Below are 21179 nucleotides of genomic sequence, written 5' to 3'. Positions count from 1 at the left end.
CATGTCAGGTTCAAAGCTGTCCTCTTGGTCCACTACAGCAGCCCTCTTATCCAAAGCTCTTCACTCTCCATCTTAGGGACAGGTCTTCCTGTTGCCGTAACATCGTTATCCACTCTGGTGTTTCCCACCGATGGGCTCTGCTGAACACTGTCTGATTGGCCCACCAGTAAAGCTCTTTACTGGGTGCTCTCAGGGTTCATACAGCTCTCTCATCCTGTGATCTAGGGAATAAATAGCAGCTACCTTGCAAAAAAATTCTCAGCATTTCTTAGCAGAAGCAAAACAAGTGAAGAAAGGAAATGACTGCACTGTGTTCAGCTTAATCAATTTTCTCCATTACCTTGAGCTTGTTATTTTGGGTCCCTGGAAAACACCTTGAAAATAGTCTGTAACATTCATTAAGCACATGTAAAGAAGTAAAAGGGAGGGAAAAGGAGGGGTGGAAGTGAGAGAAATATCTGAATCATGTATGATTGAGTTTTATAACCAGTGTAGATCAGAGATGCCCTGACTTTGCTGTGAATCTTGCTTTTAAGGCTAGGAAAGCACCAGAAAGAAGAAGAATAAGAAAAGAAAAAAGAAAAAAAAAAAAAAATATATATATATACACACACACACACACATCATATATATATTTTTTAGATATGAAAGAGTCACATATGACCAAAGTTCTTGTGTACAGTACAACTTGGATGTATTAAATGACTGGCCAAATACCAACATGTTAATAACGGGAAGTTTCCAGTAGTGTGGAAAGAGAAGTGTATAATGTCCCATGGGTGGGTGCCCTTTGCCCATCTACCCCTAAATCCCAACCTAGCATCTCTCTAGCTCCCCAGACCATGGCAGGGGAATTCCCTTCTCTCATTCAACTAGTGTCTATTCTTTCTCTCTACTTGTCCCCACCCCCAGTGTTTCCTGTTTGTCCAACAATGAGGAGGCCAGCATAAGGCCACACTGCTAGCTCATGCAGGATGCGTAGCCCCTGAGTAAACCATAACAGAGCCATAAGCCTGGTATTTAATCACAGGAACACCAGCAAAAGGAACTGCTTAATTGTTTTTTATTTTCCCTTCTTTCTCCTGATGGAAATGACTGTGTGCTCTATAGATCCAAAACAATTGCATGAATGTCCATCGAGGGGATATGTGTTTCTTTCAGGGCTTAAAATATTTTCACATGTTTCATCAAACTCCTCTACCAGCCAAAAGCATTCCACAGAACTTGAGAAATTCCAGAGTAGTCAGGAGCCAGCTCCTCATCACTTTGGAATAGCAACATATTTTAAAGTTAGCAAGGAAAAAATATTGAGTCAAAACACATTAGACCTGGGCCTGCCTTCTTCAGAAAATGACTCACAGAATCCAAGTAGTGACAGAGTCATGCTTTGTCTTTGGGTCCCTGGAAAACACGAGGATTCCATCCAGACTTCTTATCTGGCGCACGTAAAAAGAAATGCAATCTGTTGTAGTGAGATGAACACAGGTTTTGGAATCAGACGAAGCTGGGGCTGAGTCCCAGCTCCACCACTCACTAGTTATGTGACCTCTGACAAGATATTTAATCTCAGTAAGTCGTAGTTTCTGCCTTTCTAAATAATACACAGCAATACTTACTTTTCAGGATTAAGAGAGAATACATCGATTGCATTCAGTGTAAGACCCACCGTATAGTGAGGGCCCAAATCATGGAATCCATTATGATTGATCTTTCTGGTTATTCATGTTCTTTCTTTGCATGGAAACCAGGACACCGTGTTTACTTTTCAAGCACCATCACAATAACAGATGTGTAATCTTATTTTTCTCCAGGTTGGTTTCATCGACTACATTGTCCATCCATTGTGGGAGACCTGGGCAGATCTGGTACAGCCTGATGCTCAGGACATTCTTGATACCTTAGAAGATAACAGGAACTGGTATCAGAGCATGATACCTCAAAGTCCCTCACCACCACTGGATGAGCAGAACAGGGACTGCCAGGGTCTGATGGAGAAGTTTCAGTTTGAACTGACTCTTGATGAGGAAGATTCTGAAGGACCCGAGAAGGAGGGAGAGGGACACAGCTATTTCAGCAGCACAAAGACGCTTTGCGTGATTGATCCAGAAAACAGAGATTCCCTGGGAGAGACTGACATAGACATTGCAACAGAAGACAAGTCCCCAGTTGATACATAATCCCCCTCTCCCTGTGGAGATGAACATTCTCCCCTTGATGAGCATGCCAGCTATGTGGTAGGGCCAGCCCACCATGGGGGCCAAGACCTGCACAGGACAAGGGCCACCTGGCCTTTCAGTTACTTGAGTTTGGAGTCAGAATGCAAGATCAGGAAGCAAAGAACAGCTCAGGAAATCCCACGGTTGACTTGCCTTGCCGGCAAGCTTGGTGGAGAGGGCTGAAGCTGTTGCTGGTGGCCGGTTCTGATCAAGACACATGGCTTGAAAATGGAAGACACAAAACTGAGAGATCATTCTGCACTAAGTTTCGGGAACTTATCCCCGATAGTGACTGAACTCACTGACTAATAACTTCATTTATGAATCTGCTCACTTGTCCCTTTGTCTGCCAACCTGTGTGCCTTTTTTGTAAAACATTTTCATGTCTTTAAAATGCCTGTTGAATACCTAGAGTTTAGTATCAACTTCTACACAGACAAGCTTTCAAAGTTGACAAACTTTTTTGACTCTTTCTGGAAAAGGGAAAGAAAATAGTCTTCCTTCTTTCTTGGGCAATATCCTTCACTTTACTACAGTTACTTTTGCAAACAGACAAAAAGAATACACTTCTAACCACATTTTACTTCCTTCCCCTGTTGTCCAATCCAACTCCACAGCCACTCTTATAACTTCTCTCTGTTTGCTTGCCTTCAACAATACTTTTTCTCCTCTGGAGTTTAACTTTTTGCTGTAAACAGAATAAAATTTAACAAATTAGGGGGTAGAAAGGAGCATAAAAGTGTGCATAGTGCTAAGCAGTGTGCCCTGCTGTGTCTTGGACCCTGCCCCCGACAGGAGTTGTACAGTCCCTGGCCCTGTTCCCTACCTCCTCTCTTCACCCAGTTACGCTGTTTTCAATGTAATGCTGCCATCCTTCTCTTGCACTGCCTTCTGCGCTAACACCTCCATTCCTGTTTATAACCGTGTATTTATTACTTAATGTATATAATGTAATGTTTTGTAAGTTATTAATTTATATATCTAACATTGCCTGCCAATGGTGGTGTTAAATTTGTGTAGAAAACTCTGCCTAAGAGTTACGACTTTTTCTTGTAATGTTTTGTATTGTGTATTATATAACCCAAACATCACTTAGGAGAGACATACGGCCCCCTTGGCAGAGAGGACAGGGGTGGGCTTTTGTTCACAGGGTCTGCCCTTTCCCTACCTGAGTTGCTACTTCTGCACAACCCCTTTATGAACCAGTGTTGGAAACAAGATTCTCACATTAGATGCTAAATGGGTTATACTGAGCTTTTACTTTTGTATAGCTTAATAGGGGCGGGGGCAATGGGATGTAGTTTTTACCCAGGCTCTATCCAAATCTGTGTGGGCATGAGTTGGGTTATAACTGGGTCCTACTATCATTGTGGCCTTGGTTCAAAAAGCAACACTACATTTGCTCACAGATGATTCTTCTGAATGCTCCCAAACTACTGACTTTGAAGAGCTAGCCTCCTGCCTGCCATTAAGCAGGAATGTCATGCTCCAATTCATTACAAAAGAAAACAATAAAACAATGTGAATTTTTATAATAAAATGTGAACTGATGTAGCAAATTATGCAAATGTGAAGCCTCTTCTGATAACACTTGTTAGGCCTCTTACTGATGTCAGTTTCCGTTTGTAAAATATGTTTCATGCTTTCAGTTCAGCATTGTGACTCAGTAATTACAGAAAATGGCACAAATGTGCATGACCAATGGGTTTGTATGTCTATGAACACTGCATTGTTTCAGGTAAACATTTGATCGTTTTCAAACGTTTCTCACAATGTATGTCATAGTATTATTATTATATATTGTGTTCAAATGCATTCTAAAGAGACTTTTGTATGAGGTGAATAAACAAAAGCATGATTAGATTAGTCTGTAGGCCCACTTATTTCATGATTGGTTCTGACATATGAAAAGCAGATCTTTCTCTTCTCTTCTGCCATTCCCCACAAAGAAAGCCAACCACTTTGTCCAGCCAACATCACAACTGAAGTTTCAGAATCTATGTCCAAAAAGTCCCCCAGTTTGGAACATTTCACTTTCTTAGCAACTGTTCAACCCAGCTCAATGATGCAGGAAGGGGGTTGAGGAAGGAAAACAAACAAAACCACTTTGCTCATCTCAAACCATTTCCTTCTACCTCTTTAAGAGTCTGAAGTGCTTAATCTACTAGACAAAGAAAGGGAATCCCCAACTTGGCTGAGTCCTCTAGAAAACTGAATCATAGATTATAGAACATTAGTATAATGCAGTCAGAGAGTCCCACTGATTCATTTGACACATGAAGAATCTAAGGTCCAAAGAGTCATCTTCAACCACAACCCACAGAGCATGGGTGGACACTCACGGTTTTCTCGGTGATCCATGCAGCCTCTTGTTGGCCATATGGCTATGATTTTCTTTCTGGAAAGAACTGTTTATGTATAAGAAAAATACTTAAATGCTTTGTTGAAATCTTAAAGTCAGCATTTTAAAATATTTTATCCTGAGAAGAGTGTGTGTGTGTGTGTGTGTGTGTGTGTGTGTATTACTGTGTGTTTGTTGCCGAAGCTTGCAAACAAGAATCAGTGTTGGCCCATAATAATTTAGCCACAAGGGAGTGCTCTGTGAACCAGCAAGATGGTCTTCTCTAAACACAGCTGAAATTAAAATGAGCCGACACTGCAGAACCAGCTTGCCTGCTAGTCGCAGAGCTATTTCCAACATTCTCCATCATCTCTGATTTCTGATTGTGCCTCACCATCTCTGAGAGTTTGAAATTGAGCAAAATAAATTGCTTACAAAAGCCACAGGTGTGACTTGTGTAATGCCTAGCGCTATAAATATTTACAGGTCTGTTTTCTACTGGTAAGAGGTTCTTAATTAATCCTTATTGCAAATAAGAATCATGTGGGAAATCAATATTTTTAAAAATACTTGTTTGAGGCCCATCCTCCTCCCAGATTTCTGATTGAATTGACCTTGGGTGAAGCCCTGGGCATCAGATTTTAAAAATTTCCCCCAGGCTGGAGTGCAGTGGCACAATCTCGGCTCACTGCAACCTCTACCTCCCAGGTTCAAGCAATTCTTGTGCCTCAGCCTCCCATGTAGCTGGGACTACAGGCGCGTGCCACCCCATGTGGCTAATTTTTTGTGTCTTAGTAGAGATGGGGTTTCACCACGTTGCCCGGGCCAATCTCAAACTTCTGAACTCAGGCAATCCGCCCACCTCAGGCTCCCAAAGTGCTAGGATTACAGGCACGAGGCACTGCGCCCAGTCTCTCCCCAGGTAATCTTAATGTGCAATTGGAGTAGAGATCCACTGCTCTGAAACAGAAAATCATGCCTGCAGCTGAGGTGTTCTTTCACCCCCACTGTCATCAGATATTCATTGTGCACTCATCATGGCCAGCATATCATGCCCAATGTAGCTATTTTAACAAGTAATTTTTGTTACATCCCAGTTTTATCTTACTGGCTGACTTCTAACTAACTTCTAGGTAAGAAGAAATTGCATGATTTCACTAGTTTCCTATCGGATGTCTCAAGAACCAGGCCAGACCTCAGGCATCCAAGCTAACTAGACCCTTCATGAGTACAGAAATCATGCCTAGTACTTTCTCCTCCATTTCCATGATGCCTAGCATCATACCTGGCACAGCGTTCATGCTCAAACATTTGTTGCATCAATCTGGATGTTGATGATGTAAAATTTCAATTAACAGGATGATCAGAAGAATGTACATTCTAGGCAATTCAACTTTCAGCTTCTCTCACTTGATCGTAATGATCTGTTTTCAGATGTCTCTCCACCCAGCACTGAACCCTCTCCAAGACAGAACAATGTTTTTTGCCTGGTCTCTTTTTTAACCTTTGTATTCTTCATCAACAAACACTATACCAGCCCTAAGTGAAAGGAGAACCGGTGATATTTGTTGAGCTAATGACCCAAGAAGTAAGTAGAACCCTTTTATTGAAATTACTTGTGAAATATGGATCTACTTGATTTTCTTGCTGAAGGAGTAGAGTACACTGGGAAAAGCATAGTTTGACACACCTGTGTTCCAAGCCTTTTCCTGTACCTTCCTACCTGTGGGGATTTGGACAAATTTCTTAAATTTTTGAGCCTAAATGTTCTCATCATTAAACGGAGCTAACAATAGACAGCCAAAGATGAAATCAGGCATAGTGTTACATACAGTAGAAGCTCAATAAATCTTTGTTATCTAAGTGTATGTACTCGTGGATGAAGGGATTGATTAATATTTAAAACTTGTAAAATCACCTCTAAAAGCAGAAGGCAGCAACACATTTTGATTAGTTTAGGGTTCTTGAAATCAAGTTCCAGTTAATCTAGATTTTTCTACATAAACTTCAAGATTCTGGGAGGATGAGTGCTGTCACTTCAACCCATCATATGGGACTATGCTGACACTGATAGGCTCATTGAGTTGGAAGAAAACATGTAAATCATATTATTCTTCCTCTTCAATGCTATAGAATCCCTCCAAAAATATGCCTAATTGAAAGCATCAGGATATAGATAACTCAGCAAGGCCTTTTGAAATAATGTAAATTACTAGGTTTCTGGGAATCAAAGTGTACTCTTCTAGAGCAGCCTTTCTTGTTTGATTTTTTAAAACACTTCTAGCTAAATATTGTATGTAATTCCTCCTCTAATTTCTTGTTCCAATTGAAAATAGGAGCCAGACTTTTTGACTATGTGACCTTGGGAAAGTTTATATGACCTCTCTGCACTTCAATTTCCTCATCTGTAAATAGAAGTAATAATAGCAGCACCTATTTAATAAGATTATCCTGAGAATTATATTAATTAAAGCTGTAAAACAGTATAAATAATGTCTGGCTCATAATATGCATGAACAAATGTTAACTATATATAGCTAAAGGTAGCATGCTTTCTGCATTGTAGCTCCTTCAACCATTATGCATATGACCTATCTTCATCATTATGGTCAAATTATTCTGGGCTTGCTCAAATAGACAGTGCCCTTTTAGGATGAGTGCCTCGGAAGCAAGCACCATACTTCACTCATGGTGGGGCACAGTGTGATTCTTGCCCTTCTTTGTTCTGTACGCTGTACTATAATCCAAGATTGCATTCATTTGGAGGGATGTCAGGGACTCACCTGGATAATTCATAAGATGCTTACAGGCAAACAAAACGCTTCCTACCTTTTCACATGAACCACTGTTAAACTAAATCTTCTCCACTTCGTTCTTATACAACTAAGTTTCTGAATTTCAGGGCAGAATTTATACTTCTCTGATACATTTCATCTAAAAAACAAGTAGGGTATAAGAAAGAGGGTTTTCAGTTTGAGTGTCAGATTGACCTATTTGTAAATCCCAGCTCCAGCATTACCTGTACAACCTCATAGAAGGTATGCAATTTATTTTACCTTCAGTATCCTTTTCTGCAGGAAAAATATTATATATATATAAAAAATATATTTATATATAAAATAATTATAGACATATATATTGAAAAAAATAAATATATAATTATATAAATTTCGTATATATAGAAAATATATTATATATATATATATATATTTATATATAAAAAATTATTTGGAGCCAGGGCAGTGGACTCATGCCTGCAATCCCAAGACTTTGGGGAGGCTGAGTGGCGATCACCTGAGATCAGGAGTTCGAACCAGCCTGACCAACGTGGAGAAACTCCCTTTCTACTAAAAATACAAACATTAGCCAGGCGTGGTCGTGCACGCTTGTAGTCGCCAGCTACTCGGCGAGGCTGAGGGCAGGAGAATCGCTTGAACCCGGGAGCCGCAGAGGTGCAGTGAGCCAAGATCGCCCATTGCACTCCAGGCCTGGGCAACAGGAGCCAAAAAGGCTGTCTCAAAAAAAAAAAAAAAAAAAAAAAAAATTTGGAAAGGCAAAGGTAAGCATCTAGCACATTCAGGGCATACAATAAATAAGGGTTATTAGTCATATTAATACCCTACTATGATGATTAAATGAGATAATATGTATATGAGAAAAATCCTCATACTATTGTTTTAATTCATTATTTTTGGCCTAAAAATTATTTTGAATTCTCATCCTGACAGCTCACAAACTATGTCCTTCCTACCAGAATTTGTTATCTATAGATAATAATGTATTTTATATTTTTATTTACACTTTAGTAAAATGTTAACCAGAACAAGACAAGGAATGGATATGTGTTAAGCTGTCAAAAGTCTGCCTCATCAACATTGATCCATTAGTCAATGTTCCATGGGCAATGGCACTAAGTCAATTATAAATTCACCTATGTATACCATCACCTAGGTCAATCTGGACAAAACATATCAGGAAAATGTGATCAAAGACTTTTCTGAAATTCAGATATACCATATCTAAAGCATTTGCCTTCTTAGTATAATATATTAGCCCTAACTATCTAAGAAAAGAGACTATGATAGCATGACTTGTCCTTGGGGAATTAATGCTAGTTACTGCCCTCTCAAATGGCCTACAAACCATGAGATAATAATCCATTCCAGAATTTTGCATACAATTGATGTCATGCTTGACATTTCGTAGTGCTGGACTCTTTCTTTCTAGAGACTGGGAAAATATTTGCCTATCACACACTCCCAGATTTCTGGTCTGTTTTGTGTTCTCTCTGATTTCTGATAGATCACCAATTATGAGCCAAAAACACATTGAAAGGCCCTTTCAATATCGTGGGAAATCATATGCCTAGAAACATGAAACTACTTAAAGAACAGAGATGCTCTCCCAACTCCTCTTTACTTTACATGGCAAGTCTAGCAGAAGCACATGATATTTGTGCACACGGATATAAGTTAAAGACTCATATTCTTTTAACTGAGTAACACTGTCTTCTTCCACCAGTTTCAAAAAGGATCCCCATGGAGTAGTGAAGGATGACAAGGGAATCTATCTCATTTGAATGGATTCTTTAGAACCTACCACTGATTGATTCAGTAAACATGTACTGAGTCCTGAATACTTTCAGGCACTGTTTTAAGACATTGTCCCTATGTCTTAAGTATTGGAGTATGTAAGAAAATGGATGTATAAACAAAATCCTTCAGTAGCAGTATAAGAAGTGCTGACTAAAGAAACAGAGAACACAAAAATGGGAGCATCTAACTCCTTTGGGAGTATAAATTAGGGAACATTTCTGATAGAAGGATAAGGCTGAGTCTTTAAGAATGTGTAGAAAGCTGTCAATGAACCTGGATCAACAGACGAAGAGCAGGCAGAACTTTGTTACAGCGGGAAGGGACAGCATGTACAAAGTAGAGAATGGGAAAGAGTATTTTTGAGGCTCATTCATACACTGATTTATTTCAAAACTATTTATTGAGTACATACTGTGGCCCAAGTATTCTACTAGACCTTAAGGATACAGGGACATACAAGCAGAGGAAAGCCCTATTCGTTAAATAAAGCTGCAGTCAAGGAGACAGATATTAATAACGTTTTTAAAAGTGGATGTATTATTAGGAATTGGTACAAATTATCCAAAGGATGGAAATACACTAATGTGAGACTAATTTTTAAAAATCACCTTGGCTAATTTGTAAGAAAAAGGGAAGGGAGCCCTTTCTGACTGTAAAAGCAACTTGTACTAAAGTCCTATAGTGAGTGTGACTAGCAGGGCATCGAGGAGGAACTGAAAGCTGACCAATTTGACTTGGGGTAGTGGAATCGTCAGAATTGACGCTGGTGAGGTGGCACAGGCCAGGTCCCACAGGACCTGGTGGACTATTACAAGAATGGGCTCTTTCTTAAACATAATGAGTGTCTGCCCAAATTTTTAAATAGGGAAATGATACGATCAGATTCCATTTGGAAAGATCATCCTAATTGCAGTGCAGGAACAAATCTTAAGAGGACAATAAAGAAAGTGGGAGATCTGTTAGCAGGTTGTTGCAGTTATCCAGCCAAGATGAGATGATATCTTAGACTAGAGTGAGGCTGAAAGATGGATATAAACAGATGGATGCAGAGTTATTTAGGTATTGCATTTATAGATCTTAGTGATGGATTCTATTGAGAAGAAAAAGAATCAAGACTAGATCCTGAGTTTTTGCCCAATATGACTAGAAAGGCGAAGTCATTCTCTGAAAAAATGAAACACCGGGAAAGTATTAGTTGGCACAGAAGCATGATTCCAGTTCTGAGTGTGTTGATGTGAGCAGCTTTGTGAAACCAAAGTATATGTGAAGTAGACAATGGAATATGACCATCTGGGATTCAAAGAAGTCCAGGCTGGGAGTTATCACAGGGATCATACGTAAGGAACCTGAAGCCATGACATGTCCCAGGGAGAGAGTGTGGAATGAGAAAAGCTGTGAGAGACAAGACTAACACATCAGGTACTCTGTTAGTTCATAAGAGAACACAAAAAGATGGGCACGTAAAGGAGACTGATAAAGAGAAACCAAAGAACTAGGACAACTACCAAGAGACTCTGGTTTCTAAGAAGGCTAAAAAAAGAGTATTTAAAGAAGGGAGTGGGTCACAATATTAAATCCTTCTGAGACATTAATTTTTTAAAGAAGGAAAATATTTATTTTATTTAGAAATACGAATATCATTGATGAACTTGGAGTGATGGCACATTAGCTAGTTTTTAGTGAGTAAAGACTAAAAAAGAGGTAAGGAAAAAATAGAGGCAGTGAGAACAGATAAGAAGTTCAGGTGCAATAAGGAAGATTGAGTAGAGTGCTATCTAGAAGAGGATGAGAGGTAAGGGAAACTTTTCTTTTGAAAGTACTAAACATACTTAAGATCTACTTAAGCGTATTTTAATGAAAATGGAGAGCATCCTGCTAAGACAAAGCAATTGAAAACAGAGGAGAGAGATTGAATCATTGATACTGGCTGCCTGAGAAGCAGAAATAATGTATTCCAAAGCACTGGCAGAGGGATTAGTCTTGGAAGAACTTTCACAGTGTTGTCACAGGGCTATATGCATAGACCCACCATATGTCATGGTCTTCTTGATAATATTATGTTAACCTCTGATTATCTTGCAGATTTAGAAGCGGCAACACTTCTCTTGCCTGAGATTGGAATGATGTGACTGAGACTGCCTTCCTGGCAGCCAAATGGGCTATTCGGCAGGCACAAGTCCTATGGTAGTTGACCAGAGGTGCCCGTTTGAGCTGGGTGTGCATGTGACCACAGATGGCTTCAGCTGGGGCCTGTGGCAGTGCATGGAGTGCTTGAGAATAACAGTAGGCTTTTAGTCCCAACTATGGAAGGGAGCTGAGCTCTGGTATTCCTTGATAGAGAAATAGCTAGCAGCTGTATATGCCGCCCTTCATGCTTGTGAGAGTGTGACAGCACGGGCTGCAGTCGTCATGCAGATGACTTACCCGTCAGTGGAATGGGTAATGATGCGTTCCCGGGTAATGATCCCCAGGATTGGGACAGCACAGACATCCACTTTAGCAAAGTGGGATGCCTACTTAGAGCAGTGGAGTACTCTGAGTACAGGTCCCTTAGCAGCAGAGCTGCAAAAGATCTCAGGACCTGTAGTCCCAATGCAAGATAAGGCCATGGGGCCTAAGGCACCCCCCCATTCCTGATGGGTCATAGTCTACAGATGGGTCTAGCCGGGGTGCTACTGCTGCCTGGACCACTGCTGAAGTCCAAGTTAGTATTGGCACCATATGGTTTGAAAGCAAGTGTGGGCAAATTTGCCAATAGGCTGAACTCAGGACAGTGTGAATAGTGATCACTAAGGAGGTGACACCTACAGTAATCTGCACCAATAGCTGGGCAGTTTATCGAGGCTTAATCTTGTGGTTAAATACCCAGAAGTTACAGAAGTGGCTAGTTGGTCACCGGCCCATGTAGGGCCAAGCCATGTGGCAAAACCTATGGGAGGAAGGATGACCTCCTCTGACCAGGTATGGGGACGAACAGTAACATGTTGTTGCCTGCTCCAAGGCCCACAAAGGTAGGGAAATTAAAACCTGGCTTAATGTATAAAGCAACATTGGGGTAGCGTCACCATGGGGCGGTTACCTGCCATAACTTAGAGTTTTTGCCCCCTCTATTACTACTGTGGCCTCTGGGTCCAGGGTTCCTCTTTGTGGGTACATCTCCCCACTAGAAAAACTCTCTCAGCCTTACATTCCACTCGCATTCCCTTGGGTGTGAAATGTAAGACCTATGTGTCAGACCTGTGTGTCTAGGGCCTGTGTGCCTACAGCTTATGTATAAGGCCTATATGTGTCAGACATGTGTGTCCAAGGCTAATGTCTCTTTTGGCCTAGGGGGTGGAATGTAAGGAAAATAGATGTTCTGTGGTCAAGAACAGGCTGAAGCAAATATCCAGTCCAGCATGACTCAGCAAATTTGGAGTGCAGGCACACACCTCCACTCATTATATAACCATGCCACGAGAGGCACATTAGGTGATCACCCACATGAGCCTGTGCTTGGCTCAGAGCCACTATTGTCCGTAAAAGGTATAGTTACCCTGTTAACACTGTACATACAGCTTGTGCCCATGGCTCACACCCATGCTTGTTTGTGCCTAGGTTCGCTCGCATCCAGAGACAGAACAAAGCTACATCAAAACTGTATATGATTCAAGTGTTTTTCCAGCTACCTACCAGTCATCCAATGACTCCCCTTGGACTCAGTTAGAACCTGACACAAGGACATCGGGCTGTTGTAAATTTGGAGCTGGCATGGTCAGTTTCTCCAAAGTTGCCTGTTGTTTCCTCCTCAACAGCAAGCTCTTCCTTTTTGGTTGTAATACCGTGGAATTGCAATTCCCTTAGTTACTTCCTCAATTATAAAGAATGAACTTTCTGGGACCCTCTTTCACCAAATTCTCTTGAATGCTAATGTTTCTTAAGTAGTCTGAACTATTTCCTCTGAGCCAAATTATTCTGCCTCTTTTGAGCTCTCTGTGTCTAAATTGTCCCTGTAAGAATCCTATCAAAGCCAGCTTTGACAGTGCATCTAACCAGTCATCTGTTGGTCAGTTGGTCAGTCAAGAAAATGATTTACTAAGTACCTAAGACCTGCTAGGCACTTTCTAGTAATTGCAATAATTAGTTGCCCTTTTTGTCCTGTTAACTGTCCTATTTTTTCCTTTTCTTAGGTCTTTTGCAGTTAATGTAATAAACTTACCCTAGAACCTCAGGTTTTTAACATGCTATAACTTTTCTACAATCTATCTTGCTCTTCTATCCATTTCACAGGCACATAGAACTGTAGAATTGGAAGGGAACTTTGAAATTGGTCCATCTGACACCTCTTACATTTGAATGTGAATATAAATCACCTGAGGATCTTGTTTAAATACAGATTCTGAATCAGTAGGTCTGGGATGCAGCCTGAGATTCTGTATATTTAGCAAACTCCCAGGTGATGCTGATAGTGCTGGTACTTGAACAACCCTTTAAAGAGCAAAGATATAGCCTCCTGGTTCATAACTAAGAGTATATATCAGAATGCTCTGCTTTCGCAAAATACAGATTCTGAATCAGACTCTAGCAGTGGGGCTGGGACATATGAAATTTGAAAAGGCAGTCTCAGAATTCCATTTCCAGTCAATATGGAATAGTAGGAATTGGATTTAACTTCCTGCCTGAAACAACTAAAAGAAAAAAATCTGAAAAATTATGATTCATTGGTTTTCAAGACATTAGTGGATAAAGGAGTGATTTCTCTGGACATGAAACAAGTGACATAAGCCCTATGTTTGTCCTAGTTTACTGCCTTGAAAGTGTCTCCCAGCCATGGAATAGAGGAGAGTAACCCAAGCAGAGCCCGGCTAACTCCAGAGATGGGAATCGGGCAAGAAAAAGATGGGCAGAGTTCTCAGAGCAGAGTACCAGAAAAGGAGGAGCTTCACAGAGAGAGAAATCCAGAAAGCCCCCTTCGAGTATATAGCAGAACACTGATTAGCACACAAGTGCCAGAAAACTACTCAAGGCAAAGAACAGCTAGAAAGGATAAGAAGTAACAAAGCCCTGTGCTCACACAGGATGGACAATAGTACCCGTACCCATCAGCCAAAAATGTCATGGTTCAGGGGGCATTTTCAGAACACTCAGGAAGGACTTCCACAGGTAAGGAATAATGAGTCCTAGACTGAGCACTGCTACAACCCCACCTAACGAATCTTAAAGGCAGGATTTGAAAGGATAAGTGTTTTTAAGCAATTTAACTGTATTGCAGAATAAATCTCAAGAATATTTATAGAAATACAAATTATCCAGCACCAAACAAAGTAAAATTCACAGTAAATAGCATTCAATGAAAAATTATCAGGCATGGAAAGAAGAGACTGTAATCAATAAAGAGGAGAAAAATCAATTTAAAAAACTAACTCTAAATGCTAGAATTAAGAGACAATAATACATTTGTAATATTTCATATATATAACTCCTATGTATATAGGTTTTCATCCACAGTTGCAGACTCATAACTCCCATAGCCCTTGTTACAAACAGATCTACAGAGGTTACAGATAGACTCTTTCTCTCTCTCTCTCTCTGATACTGGTCTGCCCTCCTTTCACCTCATTCCAGTGGGGGAGTCCTGCCCCATATCCTGGAGAAAGAAATGTTGCTGAGATGCCAAGTAGAATCTGAACAGACAGGCCTTGCTGGGTGTAGATCATACTCTTTTTGTCCAATCACATTTTGACACGGTTTGCCATGCTTCAATCATGCCTACCCAAGGAAGTCTCCATAAAAGATCCAGGAGGACAGGGTTCATGGGGCTTCTGGAGAGCTGAACTCATGAAGGCTGGCAGAAAGGTAAACAAGAACAAAACCACATGCTGAGAGGGTGGCTCATCTCAACTCCAGGGAGACAGAGGCTTCTGCACTCGGGACTCTTCTGGACCTGGCCCTATATATCTCTTCATCCAGCTGTTTATTTGTATCCTTTAAAATGTCTTTTATAACAACTTGGTAAATGTGTCTCCCTGAGATCTGTGAGCCCCTTTAGCAAATTAATGGAATCCAAAGTGGGAGTCATGAGAACCCAGACTTGAAGCTAGTAGATCAGAAGTTCTGGAGGCCCAGACTTGCAACTGACATTGTGGGGTTGAGGGTTGAGACTGAGCCCTCAAACTGTTGGATCTGATGCTGTCTCCAAGAGACAGTAATGGAATTCAATTGAAGAACACCTAGCTGGTGTCTGCTACAGATTTGATTGCTTGCTTGCCAGTGGAGAGAAATACCAAAATGTATTTTGGTATTAACTATTGTTTTGGTGTGAGAACAGAGGAAAATTGTTAGAGTTTTTCTTAACAACAGTAAAAACTGTATTCCATATGTTTACCATGTAAAGTAGAGACAAGGAAGACATCTTCAAAATACAGTAAATAGGGTTAATTTTAGAAGATTAGATATTGTGGAAGAAAATATTAGTGAACTTAAAGACAGAGCAACAAAAACCATTCAAAATGAAACACAGAGAAAAGAGAATTAAGAAAAAAAAGGAATCAATCAAATGGCCTAATAATGTATAGTTGTCCCGGAAACTAATTTTCTTCCAAAATCCAAAAAAATTTATTTACAATGCTTATCATTGCATATATTTATATATTTAAATATTTTTAAATGGACTGGAAATTTTTTTTTCCCCAAAATAATTAAAAATATACCCACGGGCACGCACAAATTCAAAAGCTCAAAAAACCCAACCACAAAAAAACTTGAAGAAAACTACATTAAAGCACCTGATAATCAAATTGCCCAAAGCCAGCGATAAAGAAAAGTCTAAAAAACATTCAGATAAGGGGAAAATGTCATGCTATATACAGAGTAACAAAGGCAATTATGGTCAGCAGATTTTCCGCCAGAAGTAATGGAAGCAAGAAGACAATGGAACATCATCTTTAAGGCACCAAAAAAGAAAAGAAAAAAAAAATCCTGTTAGCCAAGAACTGCATACTAAATGAAAATACCTTTTTAAAGTGAAGGTGAAATAAATACCTTTTCAGACATAAAAAAGATAAAAGAATGCATGGTCCCAATAAATCCACACTACAAGAACTGTTAAAGGAAGTCCTCAAACAAAAGGACTTCCTTCAGATGGAAATGTGAATCTATATCCAAGAATGAAGAACACTAGAAATGGTAACAACACTATTACATATATACCATTTTCATATTTAAAAAGACCTCTTAACAAGGTCATTGTGTCTTTAAACAAAAAAAGTAGTATAAAATTTATGATGTATATATAAAAGTAAAACAATGACAGCTATAGTATAAAAACAGAATGAAGAAATGAAAGCTTATTATTGTAAGGCTTTCTATTATGTGTGTGTACAAAAAAGAACATCTTCAAAGTAGGGTGTGGTAATGTACACTTGTAGTACCAGCTACTTTACAGGTTGAGGTAGGAGGGTCACTTGAACCTAGGAGTTTGTGTTTGAGTTTGATTGTTTTTCTCATAATATTATTTGGGTTCTGTTCTTTTAAAAAAAAAAATGGCTTAATTCATTCTTTCAGCACCTGTGTATTTAGTGCTGGAGAAACAGAGATTTAAAAAGACAATCCATTACTTCACTGAGCTTCATTGAGTTTACCTTATGGGGGAAAAGAGAAGGTAAGAGAATCTTCCATTGCAATATAATACGAAAAGTACCAAGTAGCAGTTAACAAAGGGCATTAAGAAATAAAAGAGAAGAGGTTTTGCTAGATCTATTAAGGAGCTGGAAGGGATGTGGCAAGCATTCTGCAAAAAACTGATTGGAATTCTGTAGTTGCTTCATAATTTAGTTTGATCTTTTATGATTTTATTTAAATCATGCACATCTGTGCTTGGGCATTTATGTGCAAATGCGTTAGTGCATTTACATAGTGCCTGACACAGGGGTTGGCAAATAGAAAGTACTCAATAAACATTTGATAGATCAACAAAAATTCACACACACGCACACACACACACACACACACACACATTTTATCCACCAGAAACTGCCTTTAACTTTTCATTTTGTGCTTGTGTTTCTTTCTGCTGACTTTGGAATACCTACAGCAGCCCAGGCTTGGACCTAAGAGTTGAGGTTTCTCCCCAATCTGGCTTACTGACTTCTATCAACACACTTGCCTTTGGGACTGTATTAGTTGATTAAAGCTGCCTTAACAAATGACTGCAAACTTGATGGCTTACAACAACATAAATTTATTCTCTAACAGTTCTAGAAGCCAGAAGTCCAAAATCAAGGTACAGGCAGAGCCATGCTCCCTCCCAATGTTTCTTCCCTCTTCCGACTTCTGGTAGTTCCAGGCATTCCTGAGCTTATAGTTGCAAAACTCAAATCTCTGCATCTATTTTCACACAACCTCCTCTGTGTGCCTATGTCTTTTCTTCTCCTGTCTCTTATAAGGATATTTATTACTGGACTTAAGTTCCATTAGATTATCCAGGATGATCTTACCTTGAGATCATTAATTACATCTGCAATGATGCTTTTTTCAAATAAGGTCATATTTACAGACTCTAGGGGATAGGACATGAGCATATTTTTTCGGAGGGCCACAATGCAACCCACTATAGGGGCATTTCAAGCAGGTTCAGGACTATAGTGAGATGAATAAGGTACTTATATCAGGTACAAAATGTAAGGGAATGCCAAGAAAAACCCTCAGTAATCAAAATAAAGAATATTTTAATGCAATAATTCTTGAAAAATCAAAATTAACGCTAAAAGTCAATGATGAATAAAATATAAATTTTAAAATACAGACAATCAGAATTACTGATTTTCTTTCCTTTTGATCTCCAAGATGGTTCAGCATCGCACTAATTTCCAGCAACAGCCCAAGCTTCCGATCCATAGTGAGGATGAGTTCAACCAAGTCCACTGTTTCCCTTGTCATATTTAGATCACTCTTCTCAGAAACATTGCTCCAGGGAGCTTTACTCAGGAGACCAGGCTGCTATAAACTGGGCTTCCCACTTCCAGTGCAGGCTTATTTATCTTATGAATTGTGCAAACACCTCCTGAGAAGCTAATTAAAATGGAAGTCAGTGCTGCCAAGTCCGGGAAGCCTCCAAATGAGCATCATGAGGCTGCCAGAAAGCATAATTAATACACACACTCAACTCCTCACTATGGCTTAAGGGAGGGTGGGGGTAGAAGACTTTGAAGGACAAATTAACTCTGAAAGGTGAATACAAAGTGGAACTTTCTGAGCTCCATTGCCAAGCACAGCACAGGCCAAATGAAAGGCACTGGGTATGGGTAGAAAGAAATGCTTGGTGTTGGGTGGATGTAGTTTAAGAACAGGAATAAAACTGAACTCCCTGCTTCTTAGTACCATTAAGAAACAAAAAAATGTTATTTATATTTGATTTGTGTGCTACACTTGGGGTTAAATTAATAAGACATATCAGTAAGCTGGGCCTAGTAGTAAAATAAAAATATAAAATCTGATATTACATAATAACCACCGAGAAAGTATAATAAAAATAAAATCACATTTCTAATAGTGACACAGGATTTTTCTTCTCAGTCACTTTGCAAACTGAGGACCCCTGGTTGGCAATACCTCACCTGGGCCTCTCTCAGCCATGCTGATATGCCCCAGCTTATCTGTGTTATAGCTTGTACCTGCATTTGGTGGTTCCCGAGTTCTTATACTGTACTCAAGAAGAATGAGGATATGCAGGGCATTGAAGGGTGAGGAAGATGTAGAAGAACGATGAAAATGGCTTTCAGTGGGGAAGTGATGTGGGATGAGGGTTGTGGGAGTGGATGGTTGCCCCGTTGCTGGGTCTGGGGCCCTTCATGGACTCAGAATGGGGAGTGCATGCTGATTGGTTTGTGAGTATGCCAAAAAGTTTAAAGTGAAGACACCACTCAAAGGTGGGCATGACAGTGTAGAAAACCCAATTAGGAAAACGTAGGTATATGTTAAATAGGTGAAGGGTAGAGATTAATCAGAGGAAAGTGTGCCAAATGGGACGACAAGTATGCAATCCGGTCAGAAGATTTAACTTGTAGCTTGGTTTTCAGGCTTTAAATTGTCTTTAGCTTGGACATGGGGTTTTGCCAGGGACCTGACCCTATCTGCTTAGGCATTTGTCTGCCTCTGTCAATAGTCTGGCAAAAATATTTTTAAATACCTTGGAACAAACTTAAGAGGAAATAAGTAGGACCTCTAAGAACTCAGAGACTTTACTTACAGCCATAAAGAAAGACTTTAAAGGACTTTTCTAAGTGGTAATATGCATTACACTGGGTGAAAAGACTCCATATCGTAATATAAATCCAACTTAAATTCGGATATAAACAGCGTAATTTTAAGAAAAGTATCAATGGTAGTTTTGGAGGGGATTTAACAACTTGTTTTTTTCACATCTTTTTTAAAACAAATAATTTCCACTTTTATTTTAGATGCAAGGAGTACATGTGCAGGTTTGTTACAAGGGTATATTGGGATGCTGAGGTTTGGAGTACAATTGATCCCTTTACCAAGGTACTGATCAAGGTACAATTGATCCCTTTACCAAGGTACTAACCCAATAGTTCTTCAACCCTTGCCACCCTCTCTTCTTCCCAACTCTGGTAGTCCCCAGTGTCTATTGTTGTCGTCTTTATGTCCATGAGTACCCAGTGCTTAGCGCCCACTTATAAGTGAGAACATGAGGTGTTTGTTTTTCTGCTCCTGCATTACTTCATTTAGGATAATGGTCTCCAGCTGCATCCATATTGTTGCAAAGGATATGATTTTGTTCTTTTTTATGGCTGTATAGTATTCCATGATAACACCCTGATTTTAAAATTCATCTAAAAGGTCAAAGCAAGAGAGTGGCTGAATACATTTTGAAAGAAAAAATAGATGACATGGGTCAGACATGGTGTCTCACGCCTGTAATCCCAGCACTTTGGGAGGCCGAGGTGGGCAGATCACGAGGTCAGGAGATCGAGACCATCCTGGCTAACATGGTGAAACCTATCTCTACTAAAAAATACAAAAACTAGCCGGGCATGGTGGCAGGCGCCTATAGTCCCAGCTACTCTGGAGGCTGAGGCAGGAAAATGGTGTGAACCCCGGAGGGGTAGCTCGTGGTAAGCCGAGATCACACCACTGCACTCCAGCCTGGGCGACAGTGTGAGACTCTGTCTTTAAATAGATAACATGAACTTCCAGGTAACCAAAATTATTACAGAACTATAATGCTTAAGAAAAGGGATAATGTTACCAGCTAAGAAAATTGACACATGAAACAAAATAGCCTATAAACTGAGCTTCCTATGTGTAAGATTTTTATGTGGATTAGAGGCTTTGTAGTAAGTGATTTTTGAAAGGAAGGCTTAATAAATATTGATCTAATGTGGAACTATTTATTAATTATTAGAAAAAAATAGTTGCCCCCTCATATATCACTTAAATTGACATTGATTAAAGATAGAAATGAATTACAAGAAAGTATATGAGACCATCTGATCTCAAGATAGAGAGAGATTTTTCAAAGCATGGAAAGAAGGAACATTATAGAGTAAAAACTCAACTTTTCTCCATGAAATTTAAAATCTTTATCTCAAAACTCAACTCTAAGCAACTTAAAGGAAATAATACATGTAGAAAATATTTGCCACATGTACGAAACACGATTATTAGCCTTGTGTAATAGATGTCTCAAAAATCAATAAGGGTTGATTTTGATTGTTAAATCGAGAAGAAAAAGAAAAGATGACAGGTCCAGTGGCTTGTGCCTTTAATTGCAGCTATTCAAAAAGCTGGGGTGGGAAGATTGCTTGAGGCCAGGAGTTAGGGACCAGCTTGAGCAGCATAGCAAGATCCCTGTCTCTCAAAAAATTAAAAATAAAAAAATCAACCAAGTGTGGTGGTGCACGCTTTTAGTCCAAACTACTCAGGAGATTGAGATGGGAGGATTGCTTGAGCCCAGGAGTTCTGGCTACAGTGAGCTGTGATGTTGCTGCTACCCTCTAGCATGGGTGACAAAGTAATGTCCTGTCAAAA

General features: G+C 39.7%; 1 protein-coding gene across 3 annotated transcripts in view; it reads left to right on the top strand.

Annotated features, from left to right (window-relative positions):
- PDE4B (phosphodiesterase 4B) overlaps window positions 1–4079 on the top strand; it is a 592970-nt gene extending 588891 nt beyond the window's left edge. For 2 of the 3 annotated variants that reach the window (XM_017877179.1, XM_017877180.1), the window contains exon 11: window positions 1812–4076. In XM_017877179.1, the coding sequence (XP_017732668.1) occupies window positions 1812–2177 (366 nt within the window). In that variant the 3' untranslated portion in view covers window positions 2178–4076. Of the gene's footprint in view, window positions 1–1811 lie in introns of all 3 variants that reach the window. The other variant, XM_017877178.1, reaches the window with a different exon arrangement.
- Window positions 4080–21179: the final 17100 nt, after the last annotated feature.

The sequence above is a fragment of the Rhinopithecus bieti genome, unplaced genomic scaffold, assembly GCF_001698545.2.
Source record: "Rhinopithecus bieti isolate Rb0 unplaced genomic scaffold, ASM169854v2 scaffold_6380, whole genome shotgun sequence".
NCBI classification, from domain to species: domain Eukaryota; kingdom Metazoa; phylum Chordata; class Mammalia; order Primates; family Cercopithecidae; genus Rhinopithecus; species Rhinopithecus bieti.
The sequence above is the reverse complement of the archived record's forward strand: the minus strand, read 5'-3'. Positions and strand labels throughout refer to the sequence as shown.